At 40.2% G+C, this 26,307-nt stretch overlaps 1 protein-coding gene across 1 annotated transcript in view; it reads left to right on the forward strand.

Annotated features, from left to right (window-relative positions):
* LOC135203711 (uncharacterized) overlaps positions 1 to 22,731 on the forward strand; it is a 114,526-nt gene extending 91,795 nt beyond the window's left edge. Inside the window, exons 9-12 of the mRNA XM_064233611.1 lie at positions 18,765 to 18,898; positions 19,357 to 19,548; positions 19,968 to 20,260; positions 20,646 to 22,731. Coding sequence (XP_064089681.1) covers positions 18,765 to 18,898; positions 19,357 to 19,548; positions 19,968 to 20,260; positions 20,646 to 21,963 — 1,937 coding nt within the window. The 3' untranslated portion in view covers positions 21,964 to 22,731. The remainder of the gene's footprint in view (positions 1 to 18,764; positions 18,899 to 19,356; positions 19,549 to 19,967; positions 20,261 to 20,645) is intronic.
* Positions 22,732 to 26,307: the final 3,576 nt, after the last annotated feature.

Consider the following 26,307-nt stretch of genomic DNA (forward strand, 5'->3'; position numbering starts at 1 on the left):
TCTCTCTCTCTCTCATCTCTCTCTCTCTCTCTCTCTCTCTCTCGTAAGTAGCCATCTTGCTTGGTGAGACGTACCGCGTGAAGTCACAATAATCAACAGATATCACAAGTTTAACATACGACTAGAATTTGAGAAATATCTAGAAGTGTTCGTGAACTATCGGTGATAAGATTAGTGTGAAAATAGTAGGATAAAGCGTCTTCTAAGTTAGTTTATCAGTGTAATACTATAAATCAGAACAAGATGGCAGTAAGTTCCACTGCGGGAAAAGGTGGGTCGTAATTTGGCGTGTCTAGCAGATTCGCAATACGATGAGGTAGCAGGAAGGGAACTGGCATTTCTCATCTATGAAATCAGCAACAGTCCTAACCAAAAAGATACAAAAGCATTCATAGATATATTAGAAGGATATAATCCTTCAAACTGGAACAAATCTAATGAAAACATCTTGAAAATAATTGAAGAAGTTCCAAATATAAAATCCAAGTGGTCAAGAGACTCATAAAGAAAATATACATAAACCAACATATTCCGACAAAGAAAAATGAATAAGGTGAATCTTGTGAATATACTAATTGATGCATTAGGAAAAAAAAGAATGCCAAGCATGCAAACTGTGTAAGGTTGGTATAGCATAGTCAATCCACAAAACCTAATCAGAAATGTGCTGCATGCAACATTCCGACCCATCCCACAGTGTGCTGAGGTAATACAAGATTTGGAAAAGAAAAGATACAAGAATTTTTTGTTCACATGTCTATCATGGATAGACAATGTTATTAAATCAAGATTGAATGTACAAATAGTTTGAGGATGAAGAAGAAGAGGAACAGGAAGAAGAAGAAGAAAAAGAAGAAGATTGAAAACGGAAGAAGTAAACAAAAATGAAATGACAGAAAAAAAATAAGGAAAACAAAGAATAAGATAAAAGTATGGATGCAGAGTACTCATTGATACTACATATGAGGCAATAAAGCAGCATACCTACGAAGAAATAAATTACGATATGACAACAGAAAAGCAAATCCGAAGAGGCTCTACCCAGATCTATACAATGAGGGAAAGAGGAAAAAATAGACAAGAAAGACAAAATCTGCAACCTTTTGAAAAGAGGAATTGCAGATTTGGAGAAAGATGTTACTACAAACATCCTCCTAAGATATGTCTCAAACTATGAAATATATGTAAATGTGCATACTTAGATGGATATGGGGATGATTGCAGAGATCTGCATCCAAAAATATGTAAAAAACTAAAGAAGGAAAAGGATGTAAGTTCGACAAAAATGCAAATATAGCACCCTGTAGCCATGAATCATAATCAAATAAATAACCAACCAAGTAATAAATCCAAAATAAGAAAGAAACAAATAAACAGAGAAATCAGAATATCAGGTAAAAAGAGAAAAGCAAACCACCAATGAGATATGCAGAGGTGTCAGCAAAGAATTTCAAAGCATCAGCTCCGAAATTCTACTCAAGAGATAATAACTGTATTTATTATGCAAGAGGATATGCAGAAACGGAGAAAGCAGATTCAGATTCAGACACAAATGAATAATTATGATGAAGGAGATCAAATATTATGGAAAAGTTGGATTTTTTAATGTCAGAATTTCTGGAAATGAAAAAAAGAACAACATACCAGAACAGGAAAGAGACATGGGAAAATCCTCCCTTATTACTATCAGTATTAAATGAAGAGAAAACACGCAAACCATCATAGTGATGAATGCGCGAGGGTTTAGTTACGAGAACCCTAACTCAAAAAGAAAAATAGAGTACTTAGAAGAACTAACCCAAAATGAAAAGAAAATAGATATAATGAATATAAGTGAAACTGGTATTCCCAAGAGACTGGGGAATGATGATCAAATAAAAGGGTTCCAAACTTATAGATCAGATAGAAAAAAAATAGGAATCAAGGGGGAACCGCAATATATGGGAAAGACAACAAGGAAAAATATATGAGAATATAGTAACTCAGAATGTGAACTAATAGCGGTAGAATTTGAATCTGAAAAATTGATGAACATAGTAATATATAGACCTCCTAATACTAAAGAGTTTTGACTTAATAATTGAAAAACTTGGATGATATATGTAGAAATCACAAGGACTGGACTATTCTCCTATCTGGTGACTTCAACTTTCCTTTCGTAGAATGGAAAGAACGAATAGGAGATTGTGGTTGTACTTATCATATAAAAAAGAGAGTAATAGTAGTGCAGAAGATAAGAGGCAATTTGAAAAGCTATTAGATATGCTACTAGAATACAACATTCAACAAATAAATCACCTGCCAACAGAAGGAAAATACTTTAGACTAGTATTTGTGAACGAGATGAATTATGTTAAAGAAATAATAGTTTTATAAGCGAGTATTTCAGACCATGATGTCATAGAATTAACAGTTCATTCCAAAGCAAGTGAAAATAGAGATAGCAAGAAATGAAAAAGTGGAAGGATATTGGAAAATACAACTTCTACAGTAAAAATATAAAATGGTCAGAAATTAATGAAGAATTAAACAAAGATTGGGATAACATTTTCGTAAGTGATGACATAGGGTAAATACGGAGATATTATATAAAATATTGGAGATAATAGTGGAAAAATATATACCGAAGAAGAAAAGTAAACATCATTCATGCATACCAAGAGACAGAAGAATCTTGTTCCAGAAAATCAGAAAGTGGAAAAAAGGTCTTGCAAAAGAAAAAAATGCATGGAAAGTTATAGAACTAAAAAGTAAGATGAAAATGCAGAAAAAAAGATTATACAATCAAAAGAAAATGAAAAACGGGACTTGGAAGAAAAAACCCTATTAAATATCAAGCAAACCCCAAACTATTATACTCATATGCGAAGAAGATGAATCAAAAGAAGAATAGAAATAGGCCCTCTGAGAATTGAAGGGAGATTAACGAATGAAAAAAAGGAAATTTGCAACATACTGGCAGAACGATATAAGAGAGAATCACCCCATAGAATAGATAATGAAGATAATGATATAGAAGTAAGGGATGAAAATAGTGAATATTTAGCTGACATAGTATTAATGAAGCTGATATTGTGGCAGGCTATTAATGAAATTAAAAATGGAGCTGCTGCAGGGCCTGATGGAATTCCTGCTATTTGTTAAAGAAAGTAGTTCCATTCTATCGCAAAGCCACTTGCAATATTATTAAGACAAAGTGTAGATACAGGCAAGCTATATGATGAGCACAAATTAGCGTATTATTACCCCTACTTTCAAAAGTGGATCAAGACTAGAGGCAAGTAATTATAGGCCTGTGAGGTCTAACATCACATATAATGAAAGTGTTATGAAAGGGTAATGAAGAAAAATATTATGAAACATTTAATAAAAATAATTTGTTTAATAAAGGACAACATGGTTTCGTACCCGGAAAAAGTACACAAACCCAAACCCTGTTAGTCCACCGTGAAAACATATTCAAAAAATATGAAAAGCGGAAATGAAACAGATGTGGTTTATTTAGACTTTGCAAAAGCTTTTTGATAAAGTAGACCATAATATATTAGCGAAGAAAATTAGAAAACACAATATCGTGGATAAATAGTAGGAAGATGGTTAAAAATTAAAAGAATTTTTACACAACAGAAAAACAGATAGTTTATTGCAAACGACGAGAAATCGGATGAAGCCAAGGTAAAATATCCGGTGTGCCGCAGGTACGGTGTTAGCTGCAATACTGTTTGTTATTATGATTGAAGACATAGACAATAATGTTAAGGATTCGGTAGTGAGTAGTTTCGCAGATGACACAAGAATAAGTAGAGAAATTACTTGTGATGAAGATAGGAACGCTCTACAAAGAGACCTTAACAAAGTATATGATTGGGCAGAGTAAATAGGATGGTATTTAACTCTGATAAATTTGAATCATAAAATTATGGAGACAGAGAGAAAGCTATATGCATATAAGGGAGGGCCTAATAATGAGACCATCACAAATAAGGAAGCAGTTAAAGACCTTGGTGTGATGATGAATAGGAACATGTTATGCAATGATCAAATAGCAACTCTGTTGGCAAAATGTAAAGCAAAAAATGGGAATGTTGTTACGGCACTTCAAAACAAGAAAAGCTGAACACATGATTATGCTTTATAAAATATGTTCGTAGTCCACTTGAATATTGCAATATGAAATATGGGACCCACACTATCAAAAGGATATTGCACAAATGAGAGTGTACAAGGTTCCTTTACAGCTAGAATAGAAGAAGTTAGGACCTAGACTACTGTGAAAGACTACAATTCTAAAAATTATATAGTCTGGAAAGGAGAAGGATAACGCTACATTATAATTCCAGGCATGGAAACAGATAGAAGGATAGCAGAATAATTCATTGTATGTCATCTATAGAGTGTAGAAATCTGCGAGTTATTGGTCAGTTTGAGAGAGAGAGAGAGAGAGAGAGAGAGAGAGAGAGAGAGAGAGAGGCGAGCAGGTATAGTCCTTTTTCACCTGTGTCGTGCAAATGAGATACTAAAATATTCATAAGCCGTTCTTTGTGATATGCGTGTTTGATTGTGAGCGAATGTGGCCTCTCTCTCTCTCTCTCTCTCTCTCTCTCTCTCTCTCTCTCTCTCTCACCAAAAATGTATTTTTTGTATTTCACTCCTTTTCAATTCTCTCTCTCTCTCTCTCTCTCTCTCTCTCTCTCTCTCTCTCTCTCACCAAAAATGTATTTTTTGTATTTCACTCCTTTTCAATACTCTCTCTCTCTCTCTCTCTCTCTCTCTCTCTCTCTCTCTCTCTCTCTCTCTCTCTTCAATAAGGTTATTTTTTGCATCACATTTTGTAAGCTCTCTCTCTCTCTCTCTCTCTCTCTCTCTCTCTCTCTCTCTCTCTTCCAAAAAGGTTTTTCGTATTTTGTAAGTCTCTCTCTCGCGCTCTCTCTCTCTCTCTACCTTTTGTAAGCCCGCTTTCTCTTTCTCCCTCTCTCACTCTCTCCCTACCAAAAGTGTGTGTGTGTGTGTGTGTGTGTGTGTGAGAGAGAGAGAGAGAGAGAGAGAGCGAGTGGTCCAACCTGATAAGATGCAAATATCCCCCACATGGAACGATATTTCAGAATTAAGTCACCATAAAGAATAAGTATAGATATTGGCCCGTACGGGCGTGGGCGTGGGCGTGAGAGGGCGTGGGTGTAGATGGGGGTTCCCTGGAACCTGGAATTGAATATCTGGAATTCCAGAGACTGGAATATTTTTGGAATTGGATGGTTAGGAATCCCATCATTACAATTGACGTTATGTATATCTTGAGAATGCATTTAAAAGCTCTCTCTCTCTCTCTCTCTCTCTCTCTCTCTCTCTCTCTCTCTCTCTCTCTCTCTCTCTCTGCAGAACATAATTCCAGTTTGTCTTTTTAAATGAAACAGGCCTATCTCCTTCACGAACAAGTCTAATTATATAGCCCTCTGTCTATTTAGATAGATTCATGTCTATTTAGATAGGCCTATGTCTATTTAGATAGGCATATGTCTATTTCTGAATATTTACTGGTCTATTTAGATAGATCTATGTCTATTTCGAAAGACATTTGTTGTATTTCAATTTGGACATGAAAGAACTTTTCCTTCTTAGGCTATTTAAATAGATCTGGTCTATTTAGATAGCTTATGTCTAGTTAGATAGAGCATGTCTATTTAGATAGATCTATGTTTATTTTCGATAGACATATTTCTAAGTAGATAGACCTATGTCTATTAGATAGAACTATGTCTATCTAGATATATTTATGTCTATTTAGATAGATCTATGTCTATTTCGAAAGACATTTGTCTATTTAAATAGACATGAAATAACTTTCCTCCTTAGGCCTATATATATATATATATATTGAGGAAAGTATGATTCATTCCGATGACAAGGTAATATGTTCGAAAATCGATCCAAGATAACAAGATTGTGTGAAGAAGGCTATATTCTCTCTCTCTCTCTCTCTCTCTCTCTCTCTCTCTCTCTCTCTCTCTCTCTCTCTCTCTCTCTCTCTTTCCCTATCAGCCGAAAAAAACTAATATTGGAAACCTGACCCAAATTGACCCGAGCACGCGAAGGTTGGTCGTATATATCGTGACCTGTTGTATAGGCCTATTGAGATTCCCATGTCTTCCTGAGCTAGATTTGGACCTGGGATATATTGACGGCGAACACCTTTGTCTTAGGCCTAGGCATATATCTATATCTATCTATGTATATATGTATATGTATACTATATATATATATATATATACTATAGTCTTACTATCTTTTACTGGGTTTATACTTTTCTCTAGGCCTAATGAATTCCTTCTATAGGTTCTTACTGGGCTTATATACCTTTGCCTAGGCCTATATATATCCTATATATAGATTTTAATGACTAAATTTATACCCCTCTATATATATCACGGTGATGTGGTAACAAATTCATTTATAATTACAGTTTTTTTCATATTTAATCCGTTCTACCCTTCTATAGCTTTTTGTTGGGTCATATTGATGAGTTCATAGGCCTAGCTAGGCCTATAGGCCTTCTTCTCATTCCTAATTTGAGTTTTTTTTACTTTTTAAATTAAATGTTTGATTAAATATTTTATTATTTCTGATTTTCCTGCATGAATACTTTTAATATATAATTAGGTCTATATTTTTTTTTCTCTCTCTCTTCATATATTAGCGTTCACTGAGAGAGAGAGAGAGAGAGAGAGAGAGAGAGAGAGAGAGAGAGAGAGAGAGAGAGCTCAAAACTTTTTTTTGTCCCCTGAATGAGCAGAGAATTTTCACAGGTACATAAGAGGCTTAGAACTTCTCTTAATTAAGAGAGAGAGAGTGAGAGAGAGAGAGAGAGCCATAACGAGACGATGGGCGTATGTGTGTGGCTGTAGACGAGAGGTAAGAGAGAGAGAGAGACAGAGAGAGAGAGAGAGAGAGAGAGAGAGAGAGAGAGAGAGAGAGAGAGAGAAGTGCCATAATTGCCGTACAGGAAAGGGAGAGGACGAGTAAAGTGGACGAGTTTGTTGGGGGAGTATCTGGGAATTTGAGGGTCCACAAGATTGGACCCAAGGCTCGTCAGTGTCGAGGGGCGTCCTTCAGGCTTCAGGAGGGTTTGAGGAACCTCTAGAGAGCGAGAGAGAGAGAGAGAGAGAGAGAGAGAGAGAGAGAGAGAGAGATACCCAAATGATGCCCTGTGACTAGACTGCAACTCGATGGCATCACAAACAGGAGACGTCCTCGGGACTTTGAGGGTAGTCTAGGCCTACCTCAAGAAAGAACACTTTGTGGCATCCCGCAGGGGAGGATCTACCACTGCAGGAGGAGGGCCCAGATGTCCCTCTGCAGCAGGGGGTCGAGTAAGTGTTGAATCCTCCCCAGTATTATTCCAATTCTCCTCAAAGTATCGAGGAGGAATCGACTTGAGATGACCACTGACCAATCTCGCCCTCCTCAGAGGAACACAAAACTTTTCCCTCTCTCTCTCTCTCTCTCTCTCTCTCTCTCTCTCTCTCTCTCTCTCTCTCTCTCTCTCTTCTACCTCCTTGTCCTCCTGAGGGCCAGAAATAGGACGACAGGACACGCGTCCACGAAACGACACCCCAGAGGAACCGGGGACTGGCCAGAAAGCAATGGACTTCGCTGGACTTAACAACGAAATTCCTCAGGCTCCAGAATAGGGACTCGTCGAAGACTCCTATCTCGTTCTTGCAAATGGCGCCTCGGGGAATTGGAGCGGCTGATTTCACTCTCCCCCATTTTTTTAGGGAGGTCCCCCTTCCTTCCTTCCTTCCTTCCTTCGACCCCTAGATGGGTGGGGTGCTCCTTGTTGCCATCATTTTCACGCCATAATCGTTTCCACCTCTTACCCTGCCCTCGCCCAGCGGAGCCATTTACAAGACTGTATATATCCTTCCGCACAAAGAGGAACAGACGTTAATCGTATTAGTCCCTGGCCGCAGATCTTCACCAGAAGAAGAAGAAGAATAGAATGAAAAGAGAGAGATCCTGGAACCTTCTTGGTACCGTGGGATCTGAATGGTATTCTGGGAGAGAGATAAAAAATTGGCTTTGGATCAATATTTTCGTTTGATTTTATTTTTAGATTATTTTTTCCTATAATGATTTTGGTTTAATAAGTATTATGAGTGATCATAATAGTTCTCTCTCTCTCTCTCTCTCTCTCTCTCTCTCTCTCTCTCTCTCTCTCTCTCTCTCTCTCGCATGAACCCATAATTTATATGATGTCAAAATTTCATTCTCTCTCTCTCTCTCTCTCTCTCTCTCTCTCTCTCCATTAAATATGCAGTATATTCGTAGTCACGAACACGCACACACGAGTATCTAACCAATTAGCAAGACACTCACTCAACAGAAAATTAATGTATTTTCGAATTTATTCAAATAAATCTGACCCAGCAACTTTATAAGTTTGTATAAAGTTTATTAATAAATTTATTCAAATAGATTTTAGTCCGTTTTTTAAATTATTGACGCAAATTTAATCTTTTTTTTATTTGATTCAAATTTTCAAAAATTCCATTTAAAAAAATAAAATTATAAGGCTTTTTATCAATTTCATTCAGTTCATATATTATATTACGATTTTAAAAATTTCTTTAAGGCTATATATTAATTCTATTAAGTTCGCAAAATCATATTACTGTAAAAAAGGAATATTTAATGCTGTTCATCAATTTTATTAATTCTATTAAGTTCACAAATAATTTCATAAGGCTGTATATTATTTTCATGCAGTTCACAAAATTATTTTACTTAAATAATTTTTAAAAACTTTATTAATTATATTGCTGTAAAAATTAATTTTTATGGTTATATATTAATTCTACTCAGGTCACAAAATTATATTACGATGAAAAACAATTCTATAAGTCTTTATATTAATTTTATATAGTTCACAAAATAGTTTTATAACGAAAAAAATTCTTTAAGGCTCTATAATAAATTCTATTCAGTTCTCAAAGTTACCATATTATGGAAAAAAATATTACAAATCTGTACAATGATTTTATACAGTTCTCAAAATAGTTTTATTTTAAAAAATTATGCCAAGCTGCATATTAATTTGATTCTTTTTCTGAAATTCATCGAGAGAGAGAGAGAGAGAGAGAGAGAGAGAGAGAGAGAGCGTTTAACGACTTAAAACCTATTCACACTATGGTTCGTTTACTCTCCTTATCTATAAAGGCCACACTTTCTAATCCCATTTTATAGGGGGCTGGGGGAAACCTTCCCCCCTTCCCCTCTCCCTGTATGCCACAGGGGAGGGGTAGGGGAGTAGCCCCCTCGGCCCCTTCAGGCGTGAATATGGAAGTAGGTCTTGCTTTTCATAAAAGGTTTAGTGGCAGATGGCTTGGCAATTTTCAAAATCCCAGAATTGCTAGAATCCGTGACCTTTTCATTATTATTTTCTGTTAGTTTTATGATTTTGCATCAAATAATGATAAACAAATATACTATGCCATACTATTATTATTATTATTATTATTTAACTCATAAAGGCTTTATTTATTATCTATCTCAACTAAGACATCTCATTCATAAAGCCACTAGAATTATGAAACTACTTGGCAACCCTCAACATTGTTTACAAATCTACCTGGGTCCAGCATCCTTGCTTAGTCACAACGCCATCTATCGGCGTCTCCCACACGCCGTCTTTCCACGATCCTTGCCTGTATAGCCTGGGGTAATGGATATATGTTTGCCCTCCTCTCTCTCTCTCTCTCTCTCTCTCTCTCTCTCTCTCTCTCTCTCTCACTTTGTCATCCTTGTCAGCTGCAATGATCTTCTTTAAACATGGCTGTCATTTGTGATCAGACACTACAGTTCTCCACCCTCTTTCTACACTTGTTTCCTCTTGATGTCAGAAAGCAACTTTAATGCAAATATAGAGATGGTCGCCTTCTGTAAAGAAAGAAGAAGAAGACGAAGAGAGGGGGGTTTTGTTGATATATTTGCAGTGAGGGAGAGTGTTTTTGTAAGGCTTTTGTTGATGTTTGAACTAGGCCTAGGAGCACATCTCTTGTGCTCAAGCCTCTCTTAGTGTTTTATAAATAAATATATTGCAGATGTTACGTTTTTTAAAAGTATACATCTTAGATATGTGCAATTCTGTTTAGTATGAGGAAATTTGGTTGCTACATTAAATAAAAGATTCCTGCTGTAGCTTATTGGACCACAAAAACACAAAACCCAATATCACAGTTCCTTTTACCATAACTCAGATCACCATCAAACAAAGAAACGCAACAAAAAACAGGAGTATATATATCACTCCACACTCCATAAATGAGGAAATTTGCTTGCTACATAAAATAAAAGATTCTTGTAGCTTATTTTACCACAAAAACACAAAACCCAATATCACAGTTCCTTTTAGCATAATTCAGATCACCATCAAACGAAGAAACGCAACAAAGACAGGAGTATATATCACTCCACACTCCATAGATGAGGAAATTTGCTTGCTACATAAAATAAAAGATTCTTCTAGCTTACTTGACTACGAAAACACCAAGTCCACTATCGCAGTTCCTTGCACCATCACTTGCATCACCACCAAGCAAAGAAACGCAACAAAAACAACAACAAAAACAGGGGCAAACAACGCTCCCCTAAAACAGCTGCGACAAGCAACTATGAGCTTTAAGCACCAAGGCTTCATCCCTCGCAATATATCAGTTGGAAACCGTAGGTATTTGGACGTCCGGTTGGCTGTTATATATATTATATATCTATCTATCCAAATGGACTAGCCTAAACCCCCCTCCTTTGCCCCTACGTCGGTAGGATGGGCCTTATGTCTAACCCTCTCACCCCTACCCACACATCCCCGCTTTGGGAAGGGGTAGAAGGGTGGATAAGGTATGGTAAGAGAGCTCAGTCATTGCCCAATTTGAGTAAGGCCAAATTTATGCTCAAGCAAGAGGAATTGTTTTTCACTTTCTTGATTTGTGAGTGAAGATAAATAAGTAAAGGTGTGTTTACATGATGAAATAAAACTGTAAACAAATAAATAGATAAATAAGGAAATACATACACAGGTGTCTGTCTGTACTAATACCATATTCATATACTCGTACAAACTTATCTTTCCACACTGAACACACTTTTGACTCCATTACTTAATAAAGTTCATTCTTTATGCACAGCAAATCTAAGACTGACATTTAAATTCAGAAGCCAAAGCCAGCACTAATCCCACAATTAAGAGAGAGAGAGAGAGAGAGAGAGAGAGAGAGAGAGAGGAATGACGAGGGAGGGGAGAAAGGGAAGAGAGAGGAGAAGAGAGAGAGATTAGAACAAGCTCTGGAGCAAATCATCCAGTGGCTTTCCAGACCAATAACTGGAAATCTCCTTCCACCAGAGACACCTGGATTAAAAGGCTTAGAAGGACACGTGCCTGTCGTGGAAAAGATCCTCCTCTACTCCTCCTCCTCCTACTTCTCCTCCTCCTCCCACTCCTCCTCCCCCTGGTGTCCTTGAGGACACAGGAAGAATACAAATGCCGTAGGATTAAGGACCCTTTCAGGCCCAAAGGACATAATTTCTGGTCCTTGTTGATGGGGATGTGGCTGGTCATATTTCTTGGTTTTTGCGAAGTGGTGTCTTCACCTTCGCATTTTTACCAGTAAATTCCTCTCTAAACAGTTTCTATTGTATTTCCCCCCTTTCTTCCTTCTTCCTCCCTTTCCTTTTGCCCCCTTTCCCACACACTAGACCCCCTACTATCACCCATTTCCCACTTTTATGCAACTTAGTTACTGTCATCTGATTTTGAAATTGTGGGTAAGGGACAAGTTATTCTTTAGGTTTTTTCAGATTTGTTTAATTTTATTTATTTTATTGCGGGCTAAGATTGTATTATAATACATGAATATTTAAGTAAGGGTTTTATGTATGTATGTATATTATATTCTGTGTATAATTATGATATACATAAACACATATACACAAACTTCCAATCCATATTAGGGCCTACACTGGCCCCCTCTCTCATACACCACCATAAGTAAACCACACAGAATTATATACATCCCACCAAAGTGTATACAAATACACACATACATAAAGTATAAACTTAGCACTCCCCGCTATACCGCTTCTGCTCTCATTAACGCCCCCCCCCCCCACCCCCCCAAACCATTAATATCTATAGACATACTCACACGTACAAGTAACATCGTATCCCCACACGACTTATTAGCCCGGATTGAGTGTTACACCCGCTCTGTTGTCGCTAATTGCGACCATTTGACGCCTGATGGGAGCTCGTTAAGGCTTCTAGATGGGTCAGATACTGTGGGGAAAGAGAGAGAGAGAGAGAGAGAGAGAGAGAGAGAGAGAGAGAGAGAGAGAGGCTTGCTTTCATATTTCCTCACACAAACTCTCTGGATAGATTTTCGCAGAAAAGCTTGAATTCCTGAATAGAAATAAACGAAGGTCTCTCTCTCTCTCTCTCGCGCGCGCGCACACACACACACACACACACACTTACACGGTTGCACATACTGTGTACACACACAATATCAGCCCCAAAGCAAAATCTATTTCAAAACAGTTTACCGTTCCAAATTACCAGAACTGAAAATGTACCTCTCTCTCTCTCTCTCTCTCTCTCTCAGGGCGTTCCCTTTCCCCCTTCTCGCAGTCGAGAGAGAGAGAGAGAGAGAGAGAGAGAGAGAGAGAGAGAGAGAGAGAGAATACATTAAACTCGTCTTTTGTTAACAAATAATAAGAACAAAACCAGAACACTCCAGAACCAAGAGGGGATCTAGGGTCGAGATGTTTTTGTTTACAATTGGGATTCTTCTTCTTCTTCTTGGTTTTTGCAGGAATCCTGCTTTTTCTTCTTCTCCTCCTCTTCTTCTTCTTCTTCTCCCTTTTTCCCGTTACTCCCTTCTTTATTTGCATTCTTCCTTCACCTTCTCTCTACTTCGTGTTATTGTCTCCTGTTTATTTTCCCATCTGTCTTCTTCTTCTTTGAGTTCGTATTCTGGGAATCCTTAAGAGCTCTTTCAGTGGACGTTTTGTACCTCAAGTGAGGAAACGATGCACTGGAACCCTGAACCAATCAGTACCTCTTGTGTGTGTACGTGTGTGTGTGTGTGTGTGTGTGTGTGTGTACGCTGTTCCTCAGCACCATTTAAGAGGCATTTCCTACTCTAAAGGTTCCACAGCTCATAATTCAATTGCACATCTGGCCTAAGAAACCATGCATTTGAACCCTGGACCAAGAAGTATTTCTTGTGTGTGTCCGAGTGTGTACGCGTGTGTCTGAGTGTATCTGTGTGAGTGTAGGTGTGTGTGTGTGTGTGTGTGTAGGTGTTCTGCGTCCAGTTATATTATTACCCATTCATTCCCACATCCACAATTATCATCACATATACAATACTTCCTTTAACTCGATAGCAATTAAATGGCATCAAAGGCCTCCCACGAAAGGGGAAACTTCGATGTAATTGCACCCTACACGATTCTCTCTCCTCCCCTCCTTTCCCCCCTCCCTCGCCTTCCCTCTCTCTCCCTCTCCCCCCTGTGGTCTTCCCCTTGGTAGCCATTAACACCAATGAGACCGGGGAAACCGCTGAGGGAGAAGAGAGTGGGGAGGGGGGGGGGGAGAGAGGGAAGGTGATGGTGTCTGCAGAATGCTGGACAAGAGTAATGTGGGTCGTAAAGCATGGAGGGAGGGAAGGCGGGAGGGAAAGAGGGAGGGAGGAGGTCTTATAGGCCTATGTCTGGAAGATCCTTGTTTCTTTCCCCTTCCTGTATCCTCTTCCTCCTCCTCCTCCCCTTCTTCTTCTTTCCTATTTATATTTCCCCCCTTTTTCTCATCCATCTTGTATGTCCTCATTCTCATTTTTCTTTGGTTAGCATGATCTTCTGTTCCCTTCTTTCTTCTCTTCGTATCCTATTCCCACGTCCTTCTTTTGTTCGGTAGGATTCTCTCTCTCTCTCTCTCTCTCTCTCTCTCTCTCTCTTCTCTATTCCCTCCTTTTTTCTTCTTCTTCTGCCTAACACTGAAAAAGAAAAACCCCTCATTTGGACTTGGTTCATATTTCGTGACAGAGCCTCATAAAAGAGGGAGCTCTGTACCAGACGTTGTCTGGGAGTCCACAGACGAGCTGGGGGGTTGTTGGGTGTTTGGGGGGGAAGGGTCAGGTTCCAAGTAAGTAAGGGGGGGGCTTGTGGGTAAGGGGTAGGGTCAGGGATAAGGGATTTCGTAGGTAAGGAATGAGACGAGGTTTGGTCTCCCAAAAGGTTGGGCCGATGTGGGAGTGAATGGGTCCCCTGAGAGAGAGAGAGAGAGGAGAAGAGAGATAGAGAAGGGAGAAGGAGAGAGGAAGAGACCAACAAACCCATCCTAAAGAAGAAGATATTACTGTCTTATGTCACGGGAGACCAATAGGTAATAAGGAATCTTATTACCTTTGACTGGACAAAGTATAGGTAGTAATCCCTCCCCAAAATTACTAGTAGGTACATTTTGGCCCCTCTCACCTTCACCCCTCACTCCAATAGTTATGTGGATTCGTTTATGGCAAATAAATTGTGGGTTTGCTCTATTATTGACTTCTGACTTTCAAGGGCTATTATTATTATTTTTTTTTTTTTTTTTTTTTTTTTTTTTTGTGCTCTATCACAGTCCTCCAATTCGACTGGGTGCTATTTATAGTGTGGGGTTCCGGGTTGCATCCTGCCTCCTTAGGAGTCCATCACTTTTCTTACTATCTGTGCCGTTTCTAGGATCACACTCTTCTGCATGAGTCCTGGAGCTACTTCAGCCTCTAGTTTTTCTAAGAATTCCTTTTCAGGGATCTTGGGAATCGTATCCTAGTGCTCCTATGTTATTAGGGTTACGTTTCCCACTGGCATATCCCATATCCTTCTTATTTTCTATTTTCAGATCTTGATACTTATCCATTTTTCCCTTTCTCTTTCTCTTCAACTCTGGTGTCCCATGGTATTGCGACATCAATGAGTGATACTTTCTTCTTGACTTTGTCAATCAACGTCACGTCTGGTCTATTTGCACGTATCACCCTATCCATTCTGATACCATAGTCCAGAGGATCTTTGCGTGATCGTTTTCTATCACTCCCTCAGGTTGGTGCTCGTACCACTTAATTACTGTAAGGTAGCTGATGTTTCTTGCACAGGCTCCAGTGGAGGGCTTTTGCCACTGAATCATGCCTCTTTTTGTACTGGTTCTGTGCAAGTGCCGGGCATTTGCTTGCTATGTGGTTTATGGTTTCATTTTTCGTATTGCACTTCCTACGTATGGGAGAGATGTTATTTCCGTCTATCGTTCTTTAAACATATCTGGTTCTTAGGGCCTGATCTTGTGCCGCTGTTATCATTCCTTCAGTTTCCTTCTTTAGCTCTCCCTCTGTAGCCATTGCCCACGTGTCATCGCTGGCTAGTTCTTTAGTCTGTCTCATGTATTGTCCGTGCATTGGTTTGTTGTGCCAGTCCTCTTTTCTGTCTGTCATTCTCCTGTCTGTATATTTCTGGGTCTTCGTCTACTTTTATTAGTCCTTCTTCCCATGCACTCTTTAGCCACTCGTCTTCACTGGTTTTCAGATATTGCCCCAGTGCTCTGTTTTCGATGTTGACGCAGTCCTCTATACGTAGTAGTCCTCTCCCTCCTTCCTTTCGTGTTATGTATAGTCTGTCCGTATTTGCTCTTGGGTGTAGTGTGTATTGTCATATGTTTCCTGGTTTTCTGATCTATGCTGCGGAGTTCTGCCTTCGTCCATTCCACTATTCCTGCGCTGTATCTGATTACTGGGCGCGACTGCCATGGTTTGATATGGCTTTATTCATATTTCCGGGCATTGAGTTTGACTTGAGTATCGCCTTGATCTCTGCATATATTCTTTGCTGATCGTGCCTCCCATCTCTTCGGTGTTTTATATCTCCTCCTTCCATTATTCCCAGGTATTTGCATCCTGTCTCATCTATGTGTTTGATGTTGCTCCATCTGTAGCTTTATGCTTTATCCCTTCAGTTCTCGTTATCTGCTTTTTGCTTTTTGTATGTTGACTAAGGCGCATTTTTCTATTCCAAACTCCATCCTGATGTCCCCAGATACAATCCTTACAGTCTGGATTAGGGTAAATCTATTTTCTTGATTGCTCTTACCATACAGCTTGATGTCGTCCATGAACATCAGATGGTTGATTCTGTTGCCTCTTTCTTGAGTTGGTACCAGCATCCATTCTTCGTAGTACTTTTGTCCCAGTACGTTTTTGTGCATGGGCTAACTAAAAAACATGGGCTACTATTAAAATTAACTACGAAGAGTAGTGGGACAGTGAGTCGCCCTGGAAGATCCCTCTCCTGATATTAACCTCTGCTAGTCTTATTCCAGAGCTTGTAAGTATTGTATTCCAGTTGCCCATTGTATTTTTGAGGAAGTTGATGGTGTTTTTCCCCTCTGCCCCATATATTTTCAGGCATTCTATTAGCCATGTGTGTGGTATCATGTCGAAGGCTTTCTTATAGTCTATCCATGCCATGCTTAGGTTAGTTTTCCTTCTTCCCTACTGTTCTTCATTACCATTTTGTCTATCAGGAGCTGGTCTTTTTGTACCCTACACTTCCTTCTGCAGCCTTTCTGTTGGTGGGGGTGGGATGGTGTTTGTCTCCTCTAGGTAGTTGTATAGCCTTTCACTGATGATACCTGTTAGTAAACTCCACATTATTGGTAGGCAGGTGATAGGCCTGTAGTTACTGGCTATATTTCCTTTACTCTTGTCTTTTTGTACTAAAGAGATGTTTCTTCCGTGGTCATCCATTTTGGGTGCATGTGATTTGAGATACAATGCTGAGTTGTTCTGCTATTCGTGGGTGTAGGGCTTGAAGTTTTTGAGCCAGTATCCATGGACTTCATCGGGACCTGGGGCTTTTCTTTTCCAGTTTTGGCATTTTCTTTAAGTTGGTGTCTGACTTTGTCTGTCATGATCTCCTGTGAATCTTTGTTTTAATTCTCCCTGTTTCTTCTTCCTTGACTTCCTGGAGCCATGTTGCATGTTTGTTGTGTGATACCGGATTGCTCCATATGTTTTCCCAGAGTCTCTTACTTGGTTCGCCTTCAGGAATTTAGTCTTTTTCCTGGTTGGTTCCGAATAGTTTGTTCTGTTGTATCCCTTATTCCTGTTCATGTACCGTTGGATCTTATGTGCTTTGGCCTTAAGCCTCTGTTTTACATCTTCTATTGTGTTGTTTAGTCCCCTCTCTTGTACTTTGTTTTTCTCGTTGAGTTCCTCCCTTGTTTTCTTGCTTCTTAGCCTTTTTCTGCCATCTCTTTCAGTTTACTCAAGTCAGATCTCATCACCATGATTTGCTTTTCCAGGCGCCTTTTCCAAGGAGGTTGCTGTTTTGGTTTCTGTTGGGTTGGTTGGTTGCTGGTGGTGTTGGTGTTTTGAAGATCCCCATCAGTTCTGCTACTAATCTTGCTCCTGCATATACCAAGTTATTTGTTTCTGTGATACTGGTGGTGTGTATTATGCCCATTATTTCATTGACCTCGCTTGTTTTCTCCGTAATTTCTTGGTGTTGTATGCTTTCATGGAGGGGATCTTTGTTCTCTCTGTATCTGGCTCCATCCATTTTTTTATATTTTCTACCCATTCCGTCCTCCTCTCTGTTACTTCGTCAGTGTTTCTTCGTGTGTCGTTTGTTTGATACCTCATCCTCCCTGTCGTCTTCTGTGGCATTGTCTCTCAGTTTGTCTTCGTGTAATTCGTGAACATTTCCCTTTCCAGTTCTTCTCTTTCTGTTGGGGAGAGCCAATTCTTTTTCTTTAATGTTCCTAACTTGGTCTGCCAGCCTCTGCTCTGTTTGGGGGATGTTATTCCTCTCATTCCAGATGTTGACCAATCTTCTTCTATATCCTCTCTCCGTCGGGTTGCTTCTGATGTAGCATCTCCATATTTTCTTAATTTTCTTCTCCTTGTCCATTTCTTTCCTTTTTTGCTTCTGGTAGCTACCAATCCACTCAGGCTTTGTTGATTACTGTCGTTGTGGTGATCAGTTGCTGGATGACGACCTCCAAGTACCTGACCGTCTTCCCCTTCAATTGGGTTGAATACCTGGTTGCCGGACGAAGCTCCTCTGTTTGCCAGAGGTTCCATTTACGTCGTTGGCGTTTATTCCTTCATTTCTTTCCATCATTGCTGAGTTTTGCTATTTAACCCATAGCTGGACCCTACCCCATCAGGGATAGGTACTCATTTACAGCTGAGTAGACTGAGGAAATTATGGTAAAGATCCTTTCCCAAGGAATCAACGCCGAGGAGAGCGGTCACCCATCCAACGACTGACCAGCCCCAATGTTGCTTAACTTGACTTAAGTCCATTGACGACCTAACCCACTCCTCCACGGCACCACACATTATTATTATTATTATTATTATTTACTATTATTATTATTATTATTATTATTATTATTATTGAGAAAAGTATTAGTGATAGTAATAGTATCTATTGTTACCATTTCAGAGTTCAATTTATTCTCATTGTTAAGCTAACCCATATTTAACATTCTAGCAAAAAATTAAATAGATATATATCGATGAATAAAGTATACCATCCAGTCCAACTCAAAATGGGCAATAGATTGCTTCAATTTTGTTTTGATATAACTGGTGTTGAGTTCTGACGCAATTGAGTCAGCAGCTTTCCATATGTCCAAAGGGAAAAATTAAATATTATTATTATTATTATTCCAGTGATTCGAGAGAACGGACAGTGGGGCGCCTGGAACTCCTGGTCTGACTGCACTGCAAAGTGTGGCACAGGAGAGAGACTGCGCCACAGGTTCTGCGATTCCCCACGTCCCAGGAGCGGCGGGGAGTACTGCGTGGTGAGGATCCCTTCTTGTTTGTTTTTGAACTACAGCAATGATACACAGTGTTGTCACTTCTACCTCTATTGGTTAGGCAGAGTCTGGAGGTCCATATCAGCCCTTCTAGTCCTTCTCACACTTGGCTACACTTATGCGTTGCCCTAGGGCAAGGGTATATGCGGGCACGAGCCAGCTTCATCTGAACCAGTAACCTGCAGTTTTCATTAACCTCAAATAATATAAATATGCAGACATTGAAGTTTTGACCCTTTATTAGCCAGGTCATTGTAAAGTTTTAACCCTTTGCTACCCAGGTCATTGTAAAGTTTTAACCCTTTGCTAACAAGGTCATTGTAAAGTTTTAAACCTTAGCTAACCAGGTCATTGTAAAGTTTTAACCCTTTGCTAACCAGGTCTTTCTATAGCTTTAACCCTTTACCAACCACATCATTCTCCAATCGACCGTCTATTTCCAGGGAGACTCAGTTGATTCCCTGCCCTGCGAAAGCATGGACTGCGTGGAACCGAGCCTGTATTCACCCCCCGCATCCACCCCCGGAGGGGAGAGATGCGGATGTGGATGCACTCTGGAGCTAACTCTGGGAGTCCCCCTCAACATCACTGCCTCTGCAGCGGATTGCACGGGCACTGCTGTGTGGCTGTTTCAGGTGGATTGAATTACCCTGTTACAGTCTTTTCCTTTTACAGTCAATGATACTGTCATACTTCAACAGCTTTTAAATGAATATTGTGGAATGTGTCCACACAAAGGCAGTAATATTACAACCTTAATCTTTGATAGATAATTGGAGATGAAGTAATCTGATGTATGTTAATTGTTTAAATTTTCATTATTAACAGAACTTCAGTCATTTCTTTGAGCTCCCATGGGTATGATACCTATTGGTATGACTGGGTTATAGTGATAATGAAAGTAAAATTTTTATTATTATTATTATTATTATTATTATCATTATTATTATTATTATATTATTATTACTGGCAGTAGTAACAAAAATTGCAGACATCCTACCCTAACTGATGCCCTTTGTCCAAGACAATCTAAAACATCCCAACCCACTTCCAGGCCTCCGAAGGAGAGCGCGTCACTGCCGAAGTAGTGTGGGCCGTCCTGCGACCTGGCACCCAGTGGCTCAAGCTCAGGGACGGGGACTCATTGTCCTCTCCTCTCCTGGTGCGTCTGCCGGGTCCCAAAGCACTGAATTCCTCCCCTTCCCCCCGCCAGCTGTCCCAAGCCCCTCCCCAAACATCCTTAGGCAACAACCTCGTCCTCGAATTCCGATCCGATATCAACGTCACCGCGGCCACCATCAACCCAGCGTCCTGGGGGTTCCTTGTTCGTGTTTCCTCGACAAGTAGGTTCATGCCTGACTGCTGGCACTGTCTGGCGCCTGTGTGTTTTTTGAAGCGAACTCAGTAGTCGAGTGAAGGCTAAATCAGGATTCCTTCAGTTAAATTCAGTTGTTTGATGCTGTCAGTGCATCAAATGAGCACTTATAAGGCAGAATAATTATTCTTTGTTGTATTATGTGAATAAAAAATGAAGGAAATAAAGTTCAAGCAATTGATATCAGCCTAGAGTTTAGATCACTGCTCTTGTGAATGCACAAGAACCAGGGTTAAAGTAACATCAGGAATTGATGATGTAAATAGTTGTGAATAGCTATAGCATATTACTGGATGATGTATACTAGAGAATTTTAATAGGCCCCTGAACTAACTTGATCTTGTTTTTACAGTGGAGCTTCTCTGCAACTGCAGCCGGCACTCTGGACGAAGCAGCTCACAGTGGAATGTACTGGAAACTATTAGCCGGAATGCACATAGCAGCAGTGGTTTTCATATCCGCCTTGGTCGCCGCTGTAATAGTCTTGGCCGTCTACAACTGGAGGCGCTACCGCCTCTACAGACGCGCCAAGCTCATCCCTGAATCGCCGTACATAACACCGCCCAGCACCCCTTCGAGGGAGGTGGCCACAGGATCGTCAACACTTACCCTAACCGAAGTTATATCTCTCAAGTCTATGGTGTTCAGACCAAAGATTCCTGTGTCCTTACCCCTGAGACGGAAAGGAAGCACATCGTCCTACTCTGCTCTAGATGAGCGACCACCCGAGGAACCACGTCACTCACTCCCCAATTCTCCCTTCCTCACCAGACGAGCCGTGACGCCATCCACCATCAGAAGGTCGTCTTCACAGCTCGGGCGTTTCCTGAGGAAAGGCAACGGCAACTTCAAGAAGAAGAAGAGAAGGTTCGGTTCCGTCGACGAGTTAGAAATAAGATGCATCTCTCCCATTCATGAAACTCACAAAGAAGAAGAAGGAGGTGGTGCAGACAAAGACGAGACGACCGACAACAAAAACAAGAACGGGGAAGACGACTCGGCAAAATACAAAGAGTATCGCAAGTCCCTCATAGGAAGCGACGCGAAAGACATCCGCCTGCCGCATAAGCTGGTGAAAGACAAGATGAACCTGGAGCGTGTTCGGAGGAGCGCCATATCAAGATCCAACTCAAACGCCACTATGAGAGGGTCGTCTTCCGTCTCGGATATATCGGTCAACGGGACCGACACTGAGATGGAGTATGATTATTATGACTACGACATGGACAATGCATCAGCCGTTCCAGGGTCACTTTTTGGACTCGACCCACTGCTGTTGGCGTGGGTACCCCCGTTCATTCCGATGGGTGAGTGTACACCACCGAACGAGGGCATACCACTCGACGTTATAGTGAGCGCGTCAGTCCACGAGGTGGAAGGGGAAAGTGTGACGCCAACGGCCGAGCAGCCAATTCGCCCTAAAGTGCTCCCTCTGGAGCACCTCAACATCCTTCCAACAGAGCCACCACCTCCGAACCCCATGCAGACGAGCATTCGCTCAGAGGAGGCGAACGACCGAATAGAACTGCAGGTGAAGGCTCCGGAAGAAACGCCAAGCCAGGCGTGTGACGATGATCCCACGCCCACCACAGAAGTCTGCTCGAAAATTCTCAACCTGGACGAATTCCAGTTTGCAGACGACACTGATGAAGATGAAGAATTGAGCGATTTATAGCGGTTTGAGGACACGCTCCTCGTTGTTCTATATTTCCACCTCACGAAAAGAAAGCACATTACTGTGAACTTTCATCAAGATATATTTCACTGGAGTAATGAAAGCAAGCTTGGATAATATTGTAAATAGGACAAGAAAAGCATAATTCTCTTTGCATTCCACAAATATTTTCTAACATTCAATACACAAGATATTTTGCAACGCTATTGCATCGTGGTTTTCAGAGCCATTAATTTATGAATGTACTTTTTTATCAATGTATTTCACTGTACAGTTCATCTAAAGATTTAATTCACTGGATTTCCACTATTCACTCATATTTCAAAACCAATGTATGAACTGAATTGACTCAATGTTTTGGTGAATCAATACTGCAGTACAGTTATGTTGCTGATCATGAATAGGACACTTGCTCTGAAAATTTATTAATGGGAGAAGTACTCATTCTAGTACCACAGCTGATTGCAAGTAGAAGCAATGGAATAATGTTGGACTACTATGTTTGGAGGTGAAGTCATTTCATATATGGAAAATGAAAACAGCTATTGAGTTTTAGAGAGAGGAATTTCTACTCATACCAACGATTTGGATGCTTCATGTACTAGCTGTCTATAGCCAACTTCATTTGTGGCATTCTCAGAGGTCATGGCGATACGAGACTCTTTATGCAGTGTCCCTGTGGTCACAGATGTATTACTTTCCATTTTTACCCTTCACTAGTTCCTTCTGGACTATTCCCAACTCTAAGCTGTCCAACTTATATGACTTTACCCAAAAGGGGGGGGGGGGGACTTGAATGTCTAGACATGTAACTCAGTGGTCTCATTAACATACTTTACAATGACACAGATAATTTGAGGTCATTGTGTGCTTAAAGGTTTTTTTTCTTTTTAAGTGCTGTCCACTTTATGATGTTATGATTAATTTTGCATAAATAACCAAAATGTTTGAGGGAAAAAGTTGTCAGTTTGCATGTCTCTCTTGACATGCATATATTGCATTGCATTGTTTGTTGCTTTCCATGTGAGGGACTACGTTGCAGATGTCATTCTCAAACTGATTTGCCTTGTATTAATGTTTTCATTAATTATGTTGCCTAGGTCCCAGTTTCTTCATCTAATTATTTACAGGTTTATTTATTTGCTTATTTATTGCAGGTATGTGTATTGTTCATTTTGTTATTACCTGTAATTGTGTTACTGGACATCTGACAAGCCATTTCACTGCTTCATAAGCTCACTGACCTCTCACAGTTTGCTGTACTGTTTGACCTCACATTATATCATATGACCTTACAATCTGACTTCAAGATAACCCCATTTTACCCCTAAATCATTCACCAATGACATCCCAGTAAATGATTGTGCTTTATCTGACTTCTAAATACACCATGTAGCATCCTACTACATATTCACACTCATAACAGGCTATCTGATATCTTGATAAGTCAGTCTTCTTTACAACTCACCAACTTTATACTCATTATATCAACCAGTATCTGACAGAAGTTGTCAGCTCATCCCAAATACTCACGAAACCAAAGAAAGACGTAAAGAGCCACCGATATGTTGTCGCAGGTGCCCCAAGAGAAAAGACGACTCCTGTGATACATAGTGATGGTGTTTTCATCACCATGAAGCCAAAGATAGTGAAAGGTTACTCTAGGGGACTGTCTACTACATAGGGCAGCAGCAGGCTAGCTGAATCTTAGTAACCAAAGATAGTGAAAGCTTAATTTAGGGAACTATTGACCATAGGGCAACAGGCTAGCTGAATCTTCTTGCTTATTTTTAGCTGCAAGTGGACTGGTTTTGGATGACTGACATGACTTTAACAATCGAGATTTAACACAGAAAAAGTTCAAAATCTGACAGATTAATAATTAAAAAGGTTTAGCAATGTCTCTTCAATTCGTGCACGTTAGTACAGTACACTGTATCTAGTCCAGCACTGCCCATACTGTTGAATTCACTTGTATCTTGAACACTACACTGTACATTTAAGTCCAAATAACAACTTAAACAGATTTTTTTTTAGTTAATTGCAGTACTTAACTGCAATTAACTAAACTAAAAGTATTGAAGGAAGAGAGAGCACATACATACATATTCATGAGAAAATGATTGAACACTGAATCCTTGTAAATATGGTAAGGCTGGAATAAACTTACGTTTGAGCAAATGGTTATATAGTTTTAACCCGTTTGTAAGTAAAGCTTGTAACATATGTACCCTTACTATTGAGTGATCATTTGTATAAGTTTGAAGTAATGTTTAGTGTGTAATCATACCAATGAGTGAATCTGGAAGCTGTAGTGGATGTATCCCTATTAAGGAGAAAGGGAATATTAATATTTATTCAATTGAATATGAATAAGTGTTAGTTTTAATTGATTGAGGAAATATACTGACTCCTACTTTAGGGAGTCAGTAAAGCATGTAACTAGATACGTTTCTTTTAAAAGTTTTTTAGAAACTCGTACTAACGAGCAATTAGAGTATTAACAGTACTAGTAGTTTTGAACTCCATCATCACCTTCTTACTTCGCAAGAAAACTTCAAATTCATAATTGCAATTTGAAGACAAGGATTGTGGAAAATCAAAAAATGCGAGCTATTGAAAGGTAAGAAGTGATTACTAGTGTTCCATTGCAGTGGAGGGTGCGTCTGATCGGCTCTGTCTCGCTCCCAGGCCTAGACCTCTTTCAAGCTCCCAAGCCCAGGGGTGGAGAAGGAATGTCGAAAGCCGTAAGGGGGTTTCAGAGAATCCCCACCGGTCAGGCGTCCCCTCGGCAGGTTCTGTAGAGCGTCCCAGACTGCCAAGGATAGCCATTGAAAAGGCATCCTTAAAAAAGTGCCTCTCAATTCATCTTACATCCGAAAAGACGAAGAATGTATATGTTTTGATGATCTAGCGGCGTTCTCTGAAAACTAAGAGAACACTGAGCAAGAGCCAGCCAGGAACTTAGGAAGCCGCGTTCCAGCAAGCTAGCGTGAGCCACGTTACAACAGCCAGCAGCGAGCCGCGTTCCAGAAAACAGACTAGCGCGAGCCGCGTTCCTACAAAACCAAAAACGCGAGCGCCGCGTTCTAGCAACTGAGCGCGAGCCGCGTTCTAGAAAATTTTTCTTGCGCAAGGCGCCTTCAAAGAGACGAAGCGCCAGCCTGGCGCAAATTGCAACAGAAAAAAACAGACGGCTAGAGCAAGGAGCCTTATAGTACAGTGGCAATCAGAACGATCCTTCCATTGAACGTTTCCGGGCAGAGGCTCTTTCTAAAAGGGGTCTAGTAGGCGCTCGGAACTATCAGGGCGCACGGGACCTTCCACACAAGCGAACGTTCCAGGAGCGAGTCTCCTTTTGCTAGCGTGCGGAACATTCCAGGCGCGCGGAACTATGGGCCAGGCGCTAGGCGCAAAGGAGCCAGGCGCCAGTTCCAAATCTTCTTAAGAGAGAGAGGGTCAGTCGCGCGGCTCCTCTTTGAGTAATGCGGACACACTCCTTCATTCATGCTCTTCCCTCGTTATGAAGAGGCAAGCGCTTTGGGAGTTTTTCTTATAAGAATCTCATCGAACGTTTGCGTATGATGGCGGATAGGAAATATCTACTTCCTTCCGTAAACCCTACAGACGAACGGAATTCTGTCTCTTCCGCGATTTATGAGGAAATCACGAAGATTTAAGAGTTCCTGGATTAACTTCCTTCCTTAAGGAGATATATATACTCTTTCTATCATTCTATTAACGAAACCCAAGAACGAAGACAGTAAAAAAATTTTTCCTTTATCTGCATCGGCAGGGAAATAAGGTAGTTGAGTATCTGCTGTATGAGAATACGATACGGCAATCACACATACCGTAGCTACTCTTTGTAGAGCAACTCAATTATCAGTATCCTTACCAGGAATTTCCTAGGAAGGACTACGCTTAAAAGGGATTGTTAAGGACAACACCTACTTAGCTTCTAGATTTATCGAAGTCTTGTTTCGCTTAAATAGCATTAATAAGAACTTCCTGAAGTTCGATAATTTTTGTAAGACCGTTCCTTTATTTAATGGAGTAGCTGGCAAACTCTGGAAGAGTAAGGCCAGACGGCTAACGGATGACTGCTATCGCGCCTTAGAGACCAACGCAGTAACATGTAGGTGTCGGTCATGAGTGGTTGGTTACATGTCTCTCTCCTGCGGGATGGAATAAACTAACGTGTCTCTCCCCTACAATCGCGGTTTTAGCCTCGGATTGAGGGGATAGTTAAGCAAACATAAATAAAATATTGTCTGCCTTTGCTAAGAAGCTTTCAATAAGAAAGATATTACAAACCTTTCAATGCTGTTTACCGTAGGTAAC

The sequence above is a fragment of the Macrobrachium nipponense genome, chromosome 36 (assembly GCF_015104395.2).
Source record: "Macrobrachium nipponense isolate FS-2020 chromosome 36, ASM1510439v2, whole genome shotgun sequence".
NCBI classification, from domain to species: Eukaryota; Metazoa; Arthropoda; class Malacostraca; order Decapoda; family Palaemonidae; genus Macrobrachium; species Macrobrachium nipponense.